This window comes from Dysidea avara, chromosome 5, assembly GCF_963678975.1.
Source record: "Dysidea avara chromosome 5, odDysAvar1.4, whole genome shotgun sequence".
Classification (NCBI taxonomy): domain Eukaryota; kingdom Metazoa; phylum Porifera; class Demospongiae; order Dictyoceratida; family Dysideidae; genus Dysidea; species Dysidea avara.
This window is the reverse complement of record NC_089276.1, coordinates 14555360-14574805: the sequence shown is the minus strand read 5'-3', so window position 1 is coordinate 14574805 and position 19446 is coordinate 14555360. Positions and strand designations below refer to the sequence as shown.

Here is a 19446-nt window from a genome sequence, read left to right as displayed (position 1 = left end):
ACGTCAAAATGATGTATTTTAAACTTTCCCATAAAGCAATCCCTCAACACCCTATGCATTTGTTTAAGTTATTTTCATGAATAAAACTAAATCTAATTGCGTAATTGGCAAAAACTGTTATAAAAATTTTAATGGCACAAAGAATGCTCATGCTAAAGTGAAATAAAGACCACTAAGCTGTGTAAGCAGTCAAACAAGTGGTTGAAGCCATGTAATACAAAAGAGGCATGGAAAAGGATGTGAAAAGGTATAATACTCAGTGGCATAGTTAAGGTGGGTACTTGTAGGGAACAGGCCCAACCAATCAGTTTCAGTGCCCTACCAACTCAGTTTCTAGAAAATGGCCACACCAGATCGAAATACCCTAATAGAGCAGTCACCTTAATAGAGCAATCACCCTAATACAACAGTCAAACATATTTTTAGTGGAATGATAAACTACTTATGCCTGCTCTCATCTTCAACTTTAGAGGATCTAACTTCGAAAATTTTCCTGGGGGAATGCTTCCAGACCCCTTAGTGCATCCAAGAGCACATCATGATTGCTGCAGTTTCCAACCAATCCTTCAGGGCTAGCTATGCCACTGATAATACTCATTAGCAGTATATGTAATGTGGTGCCCTTTTGTACAATAAGGAAATTCCAGCCTGTTCTAGATTGTGCCAGATTATTCCAGAACACTGAACAATATACAATTACATATATAGATCACATGATATATAGGTCACCTTTGTGTATAAAAACCTTGTAACTGTCATGATTTTTGGGGAGTTTAATGATTATTGAGGCTGAGTTGGAGTGCTGTAAACTAGTAGTCTTACATATATATAATTGTATAGATCAAGTGGTAAAATGATCCATGTTAGAAACAATAATAATGCAGGTAGACATTTTTTCTTCAATAGAATCCCTCGATTGTGGAATTCCTTACCCCCATTGACTTATCTTTATCTATTAAAACGAACAAGACAAGGATATATAAGTTTCTATGGTCACATTTTCATCAAACTTTAGACATGACAACCCTTGTATATACATTTCATTTTTTATGCCCATGTAGTAGATGTTCCAACACACCCCACCCCCTTTAATGTAACTCTTTAAGTATAAGTAATGTAATTTTTATATACGGTAAGTAACTAAATTTTTGATTATTAATGGCCGTAGCCTTGAGCTAGCAGACCATCAGTATGGTACCCTAAAGATTTTATCAATTGTACATCCCTTATTCTATACTTGTATGCAGTACTGTAAAGTTACAATCAATCAATCAATCAATCAATCTATAGCTTTGAATCATGTATGCATTCTGTAGAGAATGGCCTATTTTGGTCAATAAACTGTAAGTGTGAATCAACTTTGCCTAAGGCTGTAAAACCATTTAAATATGTATGAAACAAATGATAATGACAACATTATAGCTACACTGTACTGTATCATGGCAACAAATACACTAGTGCACTTTTACTATATGTAATAATTAAGTTAAGGTTACTTAATTGCATAACATGTATGTGTAAACAAATGCAGAGCAATTAATAACTACATAGAGCTAGTCTTCTCCTGTTCTGGACCGTCTACTTCACTTAATGCTATGTCATCGTACAACTCATTTTGAATCACATCTCCAGATGATTGTTTGGTAGGGACACCTCTCATTGTTGGCTTGCTTGTGTACTTCTTTACTACCATGGCGACAAGGAGAGTAATAATAATTGCAAGAATTACCATCATTACTCCAACGACTACACCAATTACCCAAGATGATGAATTATTAGTACTGTGAGATACAGCTTCAACACTGTCTAATGAAATAGTGATGTTTATACTGTCTATTGCCCATGAATCTATAGCACCAGCTCCATGTTCAAATTGAAACCATCCTATCATTGTGTTATTTAGCCTTAAATCTCTGCCAAAAGGGACAATTATGACACCTTGAGTAGTGTGTGTTCCTGAAAGAGATGTATACACCATACATTATACCAAAAAAAGTGTATGTAAAATTTTATATTTGCACAGTATGCATACATCACACACAGAGACACACTAAGCTAACTTAGCTACTTTATACCTACAAACCTGAAATTATTACAGCATGCAAACAGTTAGATTGATAACTCAGCATGTATTTCGTAGATATTCAAGTAAACTTACCAATGATTTTAACTACATTCCAAGAAACTCCAAAGTCATTTGACACAGCAACTCTGACTTCACTACCATGTGTTTCTACAGCACAGTTATCGCCATAGTAAAATACAAAGTTGAACTCCTCAACATTCCTGGCATCAAATGGTACAGTGATGGCTGACCGTACACCATCACCATTGAAGTGCAAAGAACTTCCTCCTGTTAACAACAGCCTCAAAACTCATATCACTAAGCATTATTAAACACTTACTGGTTGGTTGTGATGGACATGTTTCTTCTATGATACCACCAGTCACCTGTATCCAAGATCTGTCATCAACATAGTTGGTATTAAAGTTATCACTTATAGTAGCCATATCGTCGTTCCTTTGAACAATACCACAGTCTCTTCCTTCATATCCACTCTCACATCTGCAGCTACCATCCTACAATGATGTGAATTACAATTTTACATACAGCATGTATGGCATTTAGGAATGAAATTATTATGCTCCAAAATTGAGCATTATGCTTTTGAACAGTGCCCAAATAGCACTTGTTATGCTTTCAAAAAGTATGCCACCATGTATGGCCAATAATGTTAGTTTATTGGTGTATTAGACCATTTGCATTGACATTTCATCTTCAAAAGTTCTATATTGTTTTGGCTTGCTGTTATATTAGAGTATTTCATTCTATGTAATTGCTTTATTAATATAGGTAATCACACACATTTGAGTGCAATTAAGGAATAATTGTACGAGTAACAGTCAAAATTGCACGAGGCGAAGCCGAGTGCAATTTTGACTGTTACGAGTACAATTATTCCATAATTGCACGAAAATGCGTGTGATTGCCTACTAATCACATAGTGACCACCCTTCGTGGTTTGTAGTACACATCTATCCAGTTCTATGTGGCCATTAACTTCTACCAGGTGATTGCATCATCCTTCTTTGTATTACATCATTTGTTGTTGCACTTAAAAGGCTTCACCTGTCAGCAATTCTGATTGGCTACTTAAAATATCTACACATGTTGCACTTAAAAGGCTTCTATTGTCAGCTCATTTGATTGGCTATTCATTATATCACTTTCTTGTTGCACTTAAAAGGCTTCTGTTATTCTGCTATTTTATTGGCTACTTTACAGTGCAATTACAGAAACAAGGCTGTGCGATTTGGGATTAATTGCACTCCTACTATTGGGACTAATGTATGGCAAATTAAACCACTATGTGATTAGAGTAGTAATAATTTGTGACTGTTCTATTAGAATTTTTGAGTGCTCTATTAGAGTATCTCAATCTTCTTAACAAAATTGAGCAATCTGGAGATTTTCCAACTGTTAAAGCTTTATAATTACCTCAAAATGCTAAAATGATTCCCACACATACTCGTTATTCCCAATTCCCAAAACTACACAGGCATAATTGCAGCAATTCTAATGGCATTGTAAACTAATACTCTGGACAGCAGTGTGTAGTTCCTGAACTGTAATTGAAACTATTCCTCTTTAGATAATGATGCATGCTAGAAACTCAGTGGTAAGTGACAAACATTTTCACACCATACATAATTATATGCATTCAGCATCATAATTCTCAATTGTCTCTTCTGATTGGTAATCTTTAATCTGGAAAATGACTTTAAACACACTCTACTTCTGAGTTTCTCCTGCACTGTTACTAATTGCACCCCAAATTGTATGATGCCAAATTGTGTCAATATTCTGTAATCAAGTTCAATTGTTTGACAAAGCTCCATGATGTGCTTTTGATAAATGTTAAAAAATTACTGAACATACAACATACCCTGCAGTCTCCATGAAGACTACAATGATTTGGACATTCTCTTCCAACATAAATTTCATCAATTGAGACAGTTTTATTATTTAGTTTCCTCCATCGCAATTTTCCTATCCTATCGTTGTGAGGTAGCCTTGCTAATGACACAGTGTACCTAAACCATCCTGCCCTGTTCTCCCAGCCCCAGACAGAAGGCATGAAGAAACGAGTGTTTAAACAAGAAAGGTCTTCAGAAGTACTACATGGTGTGATAGCCTGTAAGATACATTATAAAACAGTCAAGTTAAAGTGTACCACATAGATGCAATACCTGCTCCCAATTCATGCCATTGTCATATGACACTTCAAGGATAACAAAAGATCCACCACTATTAACATCGCCATCACATGAAGTAGCTAGTTTGAATTGAAGTGTCAATGTGTTTATGAATTCAATATAGTCTGTAATGGCAGATGTTCCTTCTGGTCCACTAAAAGAATAGATATGGTAAATCAAAACATTAACTTACAAAATTCCTTACTCTAAGACTAAGCTTTTACTATTTGATCTACAATAAAAATCAACAACACCATCATAGCGTGATATGATAGTGTCATCAGATTCAAAGTTTTCATAGAATTTGGTCAAAGCTACTGGTATAAAACTGATGTTGACATTATCAAGGGACCATTGTGCCATATCCACTCCAGAGTTGAAACGTTGCCACCATCGGAATCTTGTGTAAGATGTCTTTGCTGTATCTGGTATTGTCACCATCCTTGTCTCACCACTGTTATCAATGTGTGCTATTGTCAATATAGTCGTCCATGTAATACCACCATTAGTGGAATACTGTAGGAGAATTACTTCATTGAAGTTTTGTGGGACTGTACAACCAGTAATGGAACTGATACCAACATTGACTTGGAATGAAAGAGCACTAGAAAACAAATTCAGTACAAAAATTATTATAACTACGATACTAACATTGCTGTGGTCGTATCAAGATCAACTGTAACTGCTTTCCTGATTCCTGGCTGGTTGAAGTACAAACTGTTGCCATTGTTTGGTAGACTACACAGTGTCCCAACACTACCTCCAAACACTTCAGACCATTTAGTCATATCAATTTGAGTATTACTGAAATCATCATTAAGAGAGGTGGGCCTGTTAGTTGTTGGTAGACACATTGGTGGGGAATACCCTGGATCACATTCACACCCAGAGGTGGTACACATTCCATTTCCAGAACAAAAGTTTGGACAATTCTTTGGCAGTCCGATGAAGACACTGGAGAGGGCCCATGATGGATAAGCAGAGTCATCAATAGTGTAATATCCTTGATTCCAACGGAAACTCTTTATTCTGTGTAAAGGAAATGTACACTATACAAGTACAAGAAAAATTAGAGATAAAAGGTAGTAAGGTTACCTACACCTACACCTGCAAATATATTAGCAGGAATTTAATCCCTACTTCAGTCTATATTCCCATGACTGAATTAGAGATTACTGTAAATGCACACTAGCATAATCTGCTGGTACAACCTTCCGTGTACTAAAAGTAATTTTATTTCTATGATCCCTAATTAAATTAAAACTCCTAATTTACCTTGTACAGTGGGACTTCCATTACATCCAAATACCTGTGTGCAAGTTCAATCACAGATAAGTAAATTAGTTTGGATAAACAAAGCCCATTTATTTATGCACAGAGCTGTGTTCAAATACTCTAATAGAACATACACTGACAAAATTCTCTAGGTCACCACTACTGTTCGAATAATTGAGGGTTCAGATAATCAAGGTTCTACTGTGCTTGTTTGTACACATTTTATATGTAGTGTAATTATGAGTAGTGGACTCACACATACCACATCAAAAGAAAGAATGGTGCCAGACTTAAAGTTTTCATCTGAATGTGCACCCCAATCTTTCACTTACTGAAAAGTGAAGTGACAATTCTCCTTTTTTTTCAGCTACATATGTTCAGCCTGTTACAACTAATGAACAGAACGAGAAGTGATTTTGCAATCAATCCAATCAGTAGGAAAATCCAGACAACTACAGTTACAAACGTAGAGAAGCTATCATGCGTTACTGTGAATCGACACCTTGTGATGTCAGCAAAGAGAAAGGAGACACAAAGGAACAAAGGAGCACAGAGGTAAGTCCATGATGTGTACATTATAGGTATGCCAAAAGGCACCCATTGGGCTGATGCGATGACTAACTGTGAAAATCAAGCTCATAGCCTGAGCCATTATAAAGTGCGCTTGTCTGAAGGCAATAGTAAAGTCAGTCAGGCAGCCATAAGTCAATCAGTCAGTGGAAACTTCCACTAAATTAAAGTAATAAAACTTATTAACAACCACTTTGGAGTGTTTCAGGTTGTACTCATACATGTAGCACTTTTGGTCTTGGTTACACCTAACCAATACTGTCAAGACACCATGAAGATATTGTGAGGTTGGTTTCTGGTCAACATTTCAAGTGCAAACCTATATGGTTCCTAATGTACAGTATTACTGTAACTCTTGACTTCACATGTACAGTCTGTAATGTACTACATGGGTACAAGTATACTAACACTTCATTCTTCTTATAAATGTACCAACCTTGATGAATCATCTTCACTGATGACTACAGTAACTCTGGTCCATCCTCCATAGTTGATAGAGTAGTAGATGGTCTCCTCATGATCATTAGTACATTGGTCATTTGTATTACATGGGCTAATTACTGGTGTCCATGACTCATCAGAATCCAAATAATAAAACTCTAAACTAACAGCACCTGCTGTTGCTGTGTTGTAACCACATCCAATGTTGATCTACAGAAAGGAATTAATATCCAGCATTAACATAATAGCTATTTAGACTGTGTACAGCCTGTTAGACCTGATATAAACACGCATACATAGCTACAAAATATACATAGAGTTTCAGTAAATCATCAAATATGTCAAACTATCCACATTGATAGATCATGAGATAAATGATTTAAACATTTCAATCCAGTGTAGCTTAAAGCTACGAGTTTGAAATTTTCACCATGAATGCAGCCAACCATAGTGTTTATCCCATAGCTAACTAGCTATTGATATAGCCATGATTTTGAGTACCTTTTGCATGATGGTATCTGTAACACAAGCATGTCACCATGAGTGGTGAGTGGAAAATTGGTAAAGGAATAGAAAATGGTCAAATAGGTCATATGGTGTCTCCAGCCTTAATGTTGGGCTCTCAAGACCACCTATGTCACTGAAAAACAAAGACTTTTACATAGAAAACATTTGGGAAACTGTCCAAGGCTGTTTATGGCTCTAGCCTCGTGTTTCAGCTGGCCAGTGGCAGTATAAATATCTACAGTATACGCCATTAACATAAGTTGTGATGGGACTAGTGCTTACAGTAGCTAGTGGTAAACTAAAAGTTTTTCATCAGAACAGCCAATAATGACCTCAGCAATATAATTATACTCTCACCTCAAACTGTATCAAATTGGTACCACCAGCAAGATCAAGAAAAGTTGTTGCAAGGTGATGAAGTCCACTTGAAGAGTTACTAAACAATATTACACCATCACGTCCACAGTAAGATGATCCAGCTACTCCACCAGCATGAGATGGCCATTTTTCAGGAGGAAGTGCAGTAATGAAGTCACCCTCAATGCCAAGTGGTGCTACTCTTTCTCCTCCAATATATAAATCATCCACACTCCAAATAGCATCACCTTCCAATTGATTTTCTGGCTGCCACATACGAATCCTTGTTGTATGAGTCTGCATGCCACTGGGTACCTCATAAATATTTTGTACTGGAGTGTTATCAGTGCTTTGATTTGCATCCTCGTGATAAAGCATACTTAAGGTGTTCCAAGTAATACCGCCATTACTAGAGTACTGAGTGACAACTGCTTTATCAGCTGTCACTGTTGCATTCAATTGTGTGGTTAGTTGTACAAAGGTTGAATTGGATAAATCCATGTCGCTGCTCTCGATGTAACGAACACCAGCCTAAAAATATATTATGAAAATGCACTATATTACATGCCAATCTAAACTTACGCTATTAAAAACAAGAGCATTCCCAGATGCAACACTTGTTGATTCAATCGATCCTCCTGCTACAACTGGCCAATGGCTAGATGGTAGGTTAGATTCAAATTCTTCCTTGAAGCTGGGAGCTGTGACATTTGGTTCACAATCAGGACCAAAGTAACCATCATCACATCTACAGAGAAGTATCAGTAATAATGCTATGTGAGAATGACAAATTTATTCATACCTGCATGTACCATTTATACATCTACCATGCTCTATACATTCTAAACTGCAGCCACTGCCAATGTAGACATTGTCTATAGCCCAGTCAAAGGAGTCATCACTGTCTGATGTGAATCTTAATTCAACTGGATAGTCACTATGTAAACCAAACTGTCAACTAAACTATATGTATATACACTTATCTACAATGCTTACTTTATATGCAGACTTTGAGGAAGAAGTAACAGTACTCTTCTCCATGTGGAGTAAATATTTGAGTGGTACACACTACCAAATGTGTAATCTTCACAATCATTAGGAAGTAAACATTCTTCTTGTACCAGATTCCAACTGGAGCCATCAGTAGAATATTCTACTCTGATGTTTTGTGGGCCAACATTAGCACCATTACAGTTAATGACCAAGTCAAACTGTACAAATGAGCTACTCGTTAATACAAGTGACTTAGTGATGGCATAACTTTGGCAATGTACTGTGAAGAATTGTAACACATTGTTTGATTTTCTGCAAATATTGCTAACGATACTGCCAAACTTAAATGGCATCTGCCACTGTCTCTCTACTGTTAAAGCAGTTTCAAAGTCATCAAACAAGCCATTTAGAGGAGGAGTAATGCAGTCCAAGCAGACAACACTGATGTTAACATTATCAATAGCCCAGCAGGAGTAGCCAATATTTGGTTGCACCCATCGTAACCTGAGTGTTTGGTTAGCAACAGTTTCAGGAATCGGTACTACAACATCGTTCCATTGTTGGTGCATTGTTGGAGAGAACACAGCATCAATTGACAACAACCTCCAGTTATTTCCTCTGTCAACTGAAAATTCCAATTGTATATGGGAAAAGTTTTGTAGTGGTGGACCACAATCACATGCTAACAGGTTGACGTCAAATTGGATAACATGATTAATAGTTACATAAAAGTCTCTTGTAGAGACAAATCCATCTCTTGAGAAAACCAAAGCATTCCCTTCAGAATTGCAGTACTCAGTGATGTTAGCTCCTGAAAAGAATAGCCAGTTGTTGTTATTGACTGGATCAAAGTTCTCAAAGATGTTGTTCTCTGCAAGATTTCCACCAATGAATACATCAGTAATAGCCCACTCATCAAGGTTTAGTCCATCATGTGATGGTTGCCACCATCGGAATCTTGTTGATCTAGTTTGGGATTGTGGTGTTAGCTCATAAGTTACATGTGTAGCAGTACGATACTGGCTGTAACACAAGATAGCCAAATTATCCCAAGAAGCACCTCCATCAATAGAATACTGTAGGATCACACTCTCAGATGGATCACTTGGTGTGTTGCACATAGTGTTACTACCACCTATCCTAATTACAAACTCTATGAAGTAATCATTTGTACATGCAGTATTGATGTCCACTGTGACTATTTCTCTTACACCCGATCCACTAAATAACATTAGATTGGGTCCTGAATATCATGAAAAGTATTACATTTTAATATTTGTGTTGTGTCAACTAACCTGTTAGCTTTCCACAATGAGAATCAGTTGAATTCTCATTATTACCTCCAATTAAACTCCATAATGTTGAATTTAATGAATATTTGCTAAAATCTTCTCGTAATTGTTTTATAGAAGATGCTGTCAAACATGCTGGACCATATGACCCAAACCTACATCTGCATGTAAGCATGTACACACATTATGAAGCACGGCAGTGTAAATAATCTTATTAACATGCTTTTAATCTGTATGGGTATACAATTTCTAAACTTGTAACACACACAAAGTCCTCTGTGCTTGTATACTGTTTGTTTTTTCCCTATACTGGAATTTTTGGTTTGCAGCTGTTAAAAAAAACATGTACAATGGTACAATTTGTCACCTGCATACTCCATTGATGCATGTTCCATGATTATTGCAGTTGTTTGGACAGCCTGGTCTGATGTATACTAATCATGGCAATGGCACATGTACATGCAGTTTATAGATAACATGACGTTTACCATCATCTAGCAATAGCTGACAAGTCAGACAATTTCCTGGACCACTCCATCTAAACTGGGTATCTGCAGTAAATGCTTCAGGTGGTAGTGGCAGTGTTACACTAGTCCAAGTGCTGCATTATAAACATGGGACATGATAAGTGCATACATGTACAGAACACATGTGCATGTATGTAAGTATGTTTGTGTTCTTATACATAACCCTTGCACACACGCAATTTATATAAAGTGCATGTTCTATAACATGTATAACACACAACCATGTGGATGCTGTACAGTTTTTTTTCACATTTATAATTCTGATATTATAAATCCATGTTTTACTTGTAGTGTTCCCTTGCGGTACAGTGGTTTTTCAAGATGAGCATGCAAATGTTTATCATGAGGGGTCACCAATCTATAACTTGGATACCTCATGCTGTAGTAGCTATACCATTTAGTATTACTACCAGATAGCTACTCAACCTTGGTTGTTTGTTACCTTTTCCTGAGAGCCTCTGAGTAACCTAATGATAATTCTTGATTGAAAAGAAGTGAAGAGTATAGTGGATCCTCATCAATCTGAACAGCTCTGTTCTCAAGTTAACAAAAATTAATTTGTTTGAATTAGTGAAACCCACTGATTACTGTATACACAGAGCCTAGTCAATTACTCTATAAGAACATACAGTACACTTACTCTAATAGAACATACATCTGTCAACAAAATACTCTTGTAGAACAGTCACTCCTACTGTTCAGATAAACAAGTGTTCAGATTACTGGAGTTTGAATTAGTGAGGATCTACTGTAGTGTATTTCACTTAAGGAAAAGAGACACTTGCTTTATACTGCTGTTTGCAAATATTTAGTAGCCAAAATAGACCAGTACCTTTTATGCATTTTCAGTATTTTAAATAATACAAGCACACTTTATATAACAACTTTAAAAACAGGCTGTAGGACCAGGTGTCCTACAGACCTTCAGCAATTGTGCTGTAAAGCCTAAATAAATACATAAAATAAAATATGCCACTATAGTGGCTTACATACATTTAAAAGATAGTTATATAATATACAATATGTATACATAGATAGATAGATATAATACCTTTCTGCAAAATGTAAAGGTTGCAAGTATTCTGTGGAAATATCATTGCAAGAAGAAGGAGGTATGAACTGATGGATTGACCTCCACATACAGTTGGTCAAACTTGAAAAGTACTCTACCAGTATTCTGTGGGATATCACATTTTAATATGTGCTTTAGGTCATGATGAAGGTTTTGCTTACTCTCCATGTGTATCAGTATTGCAACCAGTTGTATATCTGAACTGTAAGTTGTAATCTAATGGTCTTTCTAGTATCATTATCTCATCAATAGACCAAACATCTCTTAGTAGGATAGAGCTGTGGTATAGTTGTCTCCATCTTAACCTGGTGTTTGGCTTCCTAGCACCTGCTGGTAGCATTTCCAAAACTTCTCTTGCATGCTATCACGGATAAGAAGTTTGAGGACAATTTCATAATTTTGTGGTACGTATATTACTAAATTTATACATCCATACTATACTGTGTGTTAGAGGTATTATACTGTAGATATCCATTGATGGCTTCTCACCGAATAAAGCATTGTATCAGAAAAGTATGCAATCTGTATCCAGTTGCCAGAGTCATCATTCATATAAGACAATTGTATTCCTCTAGTTTCATCATCTATTCTATGGCAGGTTTGGCCACCTATAGTACAGAATATGTATGCGATTATGAACAACATCTTAGGCTGAAAATTGTTAATATTCACATTGTTGGATGCATTATAAATGATTAGCATCATTCATCTGTAATTTAACATGCATATTGTGTATAAATACATTTCATAATATCATCTTTCCTTGTTTACAATACAATGAATGGATCTGCAACACTATTATGAAATAGGTATGGTTATATACTCTCTTACATTATGTTACTATTAATAATTACATATTGATATATGCTTACCAAATAAGAGGTAGAAGCTAACATGACTAGCATAAGTAGTATCAATAGGTTTGGTGATCACTTCTCTAATGTCTGCTGTTGCAAAGGCAAGTGCACTTCCATTTCTGTACAAGGAGCCACAAAAGGATGCAATTTGACCAGTAATACTCCATCTAAAAGTAAAAACATTTTGCAATACACTTGCACCATTGCTTCTAACACACCCTTCATTGTTTAATCTAGTTACATCACTACTGGTGTCAAATCCTTCATATAACTCCACTGAAGTACTGGGAGTGACAGGTATAGCAAGAGGTCTGGTTACTGCCACCCTGTCCATCAAGCCAGCTCCAAACACTAAAGCATTTGTAGAGCCACAAGAACTAGACACAGTACCACCAGGAGATATTGACCACCACAAGTTACCAGCGTTGCCAGATTCAAAACTAAACGAGTAATGGCATTAACAAACATAGATGGCTTGACCAACTAACTTACGTTTCACTGTAAGTTGATGCAAAGTCAAAATGTGATGGACCAAGAAGAACGTTATCAATTGCAAAAGCTCCAGTTTGTCTTTCTGCTAACTGCCACCAGCTTAGTTGTACAGCATAACTTTGAGCATCAGTGGGTAGTGGAACAATGACTTGTTGAGAATTAGCATAGCTGGATGAACTGTAAATACAACAGTACATCAAACATAAATACAGCAATCAAGTGTGTCAGGTACAAATTTCTCTGTATAAGTTATTTGCCAGTAAACCTTAAAAAGTAATACAATTCCAGGTGGTGGTTGAGAAAACATTTATGCCAATCAATACTGTACATCGGAGAATCAAAGAATATGTTTAACAAGCAAAGATGCTGTCTGGAACTACAACACATTTGTTGATCGTATGACGTTTTGAACTACTTCTTAAAAGCCAGGTGCCTAACTAAATGTCCAATAAATATAAAGAAGAGCCAAACTGCAAAAAAAGGGTGTAGCCTTTAAAAGTCTGGGTGAAAACAATTGTGGAATCAAAGGTGCAAGACAGTAGTGGCTCAATGGTTAAAGGTTTGGATGTTAGGTATGAAGGTCACTGGTTCAAACTCTGAACAAATATTTTTGATGTTTTCCTACACCTTTTACCCCTCGGTGACTGTTCTATTAGAGTATTCTGGCCCCGCAATTCTACACATTTTAGTTTTTGCTTTGTAACTCTGCAGCTGTTGCTCAAACCACAGAGGTTTGCATTAAAGTTATGTACATACTAATTTTCAACTAATTCCCTTAAGTGGTTAACCATGAGCCATGACTTAATGTAAATAACTGTCTGTGATTAGTGCCAAACTTGGCGTGTGATTTCACTCTCTCTCTCTCTCCACACCAAATTCGAGATTATCAAGTAAAGAGTGTGTGTTTTATATCAAGTTTTGTAAAGTGTGCAAAAAGAAGGAGGATATCATTCTATGCCCCCAAGTACTATTTCACAAAACGTTCAAACTTTATCTGGAGTGAATTTGATCATACAGTATCACTTTCCATACACAACTCACCCACTGTACCTTCCAGACAGCTGTAAGGCAAAAACGGTGAGCTCTGAAGAAGGGACTATGGAGCTATGCATGAGTAAAAAATGAAAATTGCGTTTGCTTTCTCTTGTAAATTCATATATCCAGGGTGTGGTGTGCCAGCTTTCTTGGCCACACAACACACTACCGTGTAGCTTTATTGACTAATTAATTAATGACTGATTTGTTGAATTTCTAACTAGCTATCAATTTACTAATGTAATGTTAATGATGCGTTTGACTTCATTGCTATGCAGTTCACAATAAACAACAATTCTAAAGCACAGATATGTAGCTACTGTAGTGTCTTATTCTTTAGGGGCTGCAGTAGTCTAGTACAGACCACATTGCTGACTGTACTGAGCACATCATTTAAGCTAAGTGCTTTGTTGTTCTACTAATGTGCAAAGCCAACAACAAAAGTTCTACAAGCAATTTCTGGAGTCTCAAAAAGCAAATAGGTAATCCCTAAATGATGCTTTCAGAGATGTGACACACTCCCCTTACAGTAAGCGGGCATAATAACATTCCTCATAATGAAGTTCACTGCCTTGGTTGCTTAATAAAGTTGGAATAACAAATGATGTAAAAGGAGCTTTGTGTAGTGGCTCTGAAATTTGAACTAACATGCTTCATGCTAGCACTCAATAAAAAAAATTGCCAATTTGGATTGCCTGGGATCTGGTATAATGCTTACTAATCCAAACCATAATCACTTGACAACCAGGCCTGCATAGTGTTGAGGAAAGCAGCTCAGTGAGTTACAGTACATTAACAAGATTTTATAGACTGATAATTTTATGATTGAAACCGCAGTGACTAACCAGCTCTATATAAGACAACAGAGAAAATGCCTTATAACATTTAAAGCACTACTTGTTTGTGCAAAAGTGAACTACTTGTGTCCAAGATTAGTGACCAATATAACATTCAGCTTTGCATTATGCTTTACTAGTCTCTCTACATCTCCTACTTGAACTTTATTTTCCGGACAATATTGTAACAATACTTTTTAAAATACAGTGCATACCCAGATTTGTTATTTTAATTATAATTACTATGTACTAATCTGAAACTCAGACACTTTTACCTGAGCAGTTATTTGACACAATTTCACACAATTTTTATTTTGAATCATCAATCCTTATCTTACTTCTCTTGTACTATCATATTTTTATGCATTGTCTAGTATCATGCTTATACATGGAGAAGTTTCATGGTTTTGCAGTACATTGTTCGCTCTACTTAGTACTGCATGCTTACTTAAATGATTCAAGTACTCTCCAAGATAGACCACCATTGAGGGTATACCCAAAGACAACATTTGGTTGAGGGCCAATGCCCAGTTGACACAGTGTAAGATTTTCTGAAGAACCAATCTGTAGTGTAAATTGTACACAGTTAGCATCAGTCAAATTCAAGTAGCCAGTGATCACATATCGACGACCAGGATTGTTCATGACAAGGGAAAGTCCTGTAGAGAGTGTTCCACATTCTGTACCAATTCCACCTCCAACTATAACTGGCCACAAGTTAGGATGAGATTGTTCTTCAAAAGTTTCCTAATTAATAGACTGTAAAATGTACAAGATTGAAGTTAGCTGTTTGCATACCTGAATACTGTTAGGAAAGTTAACATCTATTGTTTCACAGTTTGCACCACTAAATCCTTCATCACAAACACAAACACCATCAAGGGTACATCGTCCACGACCATTACAGAGTTGAGGACAGTGAAGTGATCTATTTCCAATCACAATATTATCTAAAGCCCAGTCACCAACCACTCCAGGTTCAGTGTACACTTGTCTCCATCTCAACCTGACTGCACTACCAGTGATATTCTTAATTGGTAGGGTGACTCTTCTCCAATTGTTAGCATATTCCAAGTGATAGTATGTAGAACCATACCTGTGTGTACATTAATCGAGTGGGTGGAATTGTAATTAAAGTAATTATGTATACACTTTATACAATGTGTATGCATTTGAAATTATAAAAATAGTTTATTTGTGTTATTTTTGACCAGCACTGTTATGACACATCACTAAAACAAAACTTACAGACTTCGATTTATGCAATCACTACCAGTAGCACAGTTTTGTTCCACTGGGGTCCACACTAGTCCACCATTTGTGGAATACTCCAGTTGTATGTAGTATGGTAATGATGAATCAGCAGAACAAGAAGTTATCAACTCAAACTGAACAAATGTGTCTGAAGTTATGTAGAGATCCAAAGTGGTCAGTGAGTTTTGTGCCAGTTGTCCATTAAAGTATAAACTGTTACCATTAGAACTGCAGTATGATTCAACAACTCCTCCAGGATAAAATGTCCAACTATCAAACACAAAAGGATGCATAAACCAACTTAAATTTTATAATGCATAGTAATATAGGCATACACTTGAAGCATTCATACTTGAGCAATGTACCTTTTTCTTTCAACAGGATCAAAGTTCTCAGATATCCTGGGGATGTTCCAGTCAACTCCTCCAATTAAGAAATCATCAATTGACCATATGTCATAATTGTCCCCTACACTATTTGGTTGCCATATTCTAAACCTGGTTTCAGGATATTTTGCTTCTGGTGGTATGACTATGTGATAATTTTCTATGCCAGTTGATGACTGAAGTGATTGCCCAATAACTTGTATGTCATTCCATAATATTCCCTGGTCTAATGAAAATTGTAGAAGTATAATATTTTCTGCAGTGAGAGTACCACCACAACTTCTGCTGCTTCCAAAAGTAAACTGAACGTAAAGTGTTCTTGTGGTGTCTAAATTTTCTGACTGCATTTCTCTTGTTCTTCCATACCTTTGAATTGTAGTTATGTAATAAAAATTATACTAATGTTAACAATAATGCAATTTATGCAAAAAGGTCATACCATACTTGAACACTAGTGATCTTCCTGATGATAATACTCCACATTCTGTGGATAGTGTTGCTCCATATATAACAGGGAAGGGAATTGCATTGTTTATAGCATCAAAATCTGTAATTACTGTTTGCGGACTACTGCTTCCAGTTGGTGAACAGTTTGGACTAATCTCACCAGAATCACACTGACATACACCTAAACGTTAAAAATAAAATCATGGAAATTGAGAATTTATCCCTTTGTGATGTTACTGATGTTTGATATATGGAATACCTGAAAGGGTACAGTAGCCAGCTCCTTGACAAAAATGAGGACAATCCTTTCCTGTTAAATCATATTAGTATGTAAGGCATCTATTGTTTAACCAACTAACACACCTATATATACATTGCCCACAGACCACTGAATAGGATTGTTCACTCCCCATCTTAACTGGTACACTGGTTTGTTCTGTATCGCTAGTGGCCACAATGGAATAACCACTCTTTGTTTGTGGTGATAACGATTAGCTGAATACTTGCTACCATCCTAACAATGAAAAAAGAATAGACACTGCTAGTAATAAAATAAGTATAACCAACCAGCTACCTAACTGACTTCTACCTCTCACTATCTACTATTATCTACTATAAGTAGATAGTGAGTATACATATATATTTAGCATTTCTTTTAAAATGTACATAGTTTTGATATCAAAAACTTACAGAAGACACAAATACATGTATAGGTATTATTACCATTAGCAGACATCTTGAGTGTAGACACTCATTCTGCAGTAGTGACCAACTAGTACCATCATAGTATTCAAGCTTCACATAGTCTGACACTGATCCATTAATTGGAGGAGGCAGACAGTTACCAACTTGAATATCAAATTGTAAATTGTATAGCAATGCATCACTTCCTATTCTGACATTATCCATAGACCATTCAGCACTACGTACAGCTCTCCATTGTAATTGTACATTGGTAGTTTGAGCAGCAAATGGCAAGTTAACAACTTGCCTCCCTAGTAGAAAGAAAGTTATAAAGTAAATAAGTGAACTTCAAGAAAGGCCAATTAACCTACCACTTTCAACATATGTCTGTAAAATAGTAAACGATGGGTCACTTTCCACTTTGTACTCTAATGAAATTGTAGCTGCTATGGAAGCTGTTGATGAGCATGGCTCCAATTGAAGATAGAATGATATCACACTATATACAATTACTTTGAAACAAACACATATACTGCATTAACAAACCTGACACTTGATAAATCTAACACTCTGGTAAGGGCCAACTGAGTGCCACCATCATTGACAAAATACAGTGCACTACCAGCTACTACAGGTCCACATGGTGGAACTCGAACTATTCCTCCATCAAGTGTTTCCCACAAGTTAAAGCTACAATATTATGATAACCTTCCAATGTATACATGATGTATTAGCTAACTTGTATACTCCAGAATTGAAGTCATCAACATATCCAGTTACTGGTTGGTTAATATGAAGTGTATCTACTGCTCCAACAAGGACATCATCAATTGACCATGTGTCTTCACCATATCCTGAATACCATGGCTGGTACCATCTTAGTTGTACTGCCGTTCTCCTTGCAGCAGTTGGTAATAATAGCAGTACCAGCTGCTCTGAGGTGTAGTCTACATACATACAATTGCAATCATATTCATGTTTACATTTTCTGTGCTAAAAGTTACCAGCAGAATTGTATGTTGCTAAGTCTACCCAGTCTGAAGAGTGCATAATCTTGTAGGATACTAAGATACTTGCATTACTGTTGGTTATGCAGTGCTCCAATAGAGAACCAGACTGAAGTTCAAAGCTTACAGCACTATACAAAAGAATACACAAGTAATATTTAATTAATTCTTTTGAAACTAAGCTGTAACAATCAGCGGCGGAGGAAGTAGTTGATATGAGGGGGGGGCTCTGCTGGGCTGACCCAGACTTATTTCTATAGTTTGGTAAGGTGAGACCAAAAAAAAAAAAAAAAGGTCACAACCAACTGACAAGAGTTTTCCACCTCACCAGCTACCATTTCTAGCTGATAAACTACATAAAATCCTTACATAGCTCGCTACACACTGACTACTTTATTAGAGTGACTGCTCTATTAGAGTATCTCGATCTCTATCACGGTTTTCAGCCCCACTTCAAGAAAGATAATTTCGGTGTGATATCATTTTGAGGGGGGGGGGCTGGGCCCCCCCTCAGCAGACCAAGGGGGGGCTTCAGCCCCCTAGCCCCCCCCCCCCTTTCCACCGCCTATGGTAACAATTAGCCTGTGCTGTACACGGTTTAATGGTCAAGCTACTGTAAGAATCAACACAACACAACTCAACCAAAAACATAGCATGATGGTAGTACAAGAAACCACACTTAAGAAAATATATACCACTTTCACACCTCACTTCCAAGGGAAGAGAAGGTGTATAAGTGGTATAATAGCAATGCTAGCAGTGCTCAGGAATGCAGTAACGAGAATAGGAGGTAATATAACAAGTTATATCCCTCCTAGGAGTGATATAACTTGTATATACTACCTCCTATTCTCATTAATGCATTCCAAGCATTCTCAGAAATCATTTGATTTCTTTGATGAAACTGTGTGATCTCCTCTCCTTTAATATAGCGACATTTCACAGGATCGATAGTGGGTTTTAGTTTTTGTACAGTGAGCCAAGGCATAGATCATGGACTTGGGGAAGAAGATAGTTCATTGTTTTACTGAATGAAGAAGGTCACAGGTTAGTTTATATTGAACATGTTACATTCAATAGTCACATGGCGGTGTCCCTCAGACACTGGGTGTAGTACTTAATTGATTTGGCCATTAGTGTTAATAGTATTCACTACT

At 36.6% G+C, this 19446-nt stretch overlaps 1 protein-coding gene across 1 annotated transcript; it reads right to left on the bottom strand.

Annotated features, from left to right (window-relative positions):
• Nucleotides 1-1400: 1400 nt before the first annotated feature.
• LOC136255029 (reelin-like) lies at nt 1401-18332 on the bottom strand. The gene is made up of 33 exons (XM_066047750.1): nt 18287-18332; nt 18022-18229; nt 17829-17972; nt 17654-17781; nt 17322-17593; nt 16962-17112; nt 16858-16908; nt 16596-16779; nt 16131-16517; nt 15760-16035; nt 15310-15607; nt 14960-15258; nt 12641-12817; nt 12367-12588; nt 12164-12315; nt 11781-11899; nt 11453-11652; nt 11271-11396; nt 10181-10293; nt 10060-10126; nt 9696-9853; nt 8404-9643; nt 8210-8344; nt 7990-8155; nt 7408-7938; nt 6539-6753; nt 4909-5286; nt 4463-4861; nt 4252-4411; nt 3948-4196; nt 2406-2580; nt 2159-2353; nt 1401-1956 (listed from the first exon to the last, which is right to left on the bottom strand). Exons 1-33 carry the CDS (start codon nt 18330-18332, stop codon nt 1544-1546), a joined length of 8034 nt encoding a protein of 2677 aa, XP_065903822.1. The 3' UTR covers nt 1401-1543.
• Between the last annotated feature and the right edge of the window lie 1114 nt (nt 18333-19446).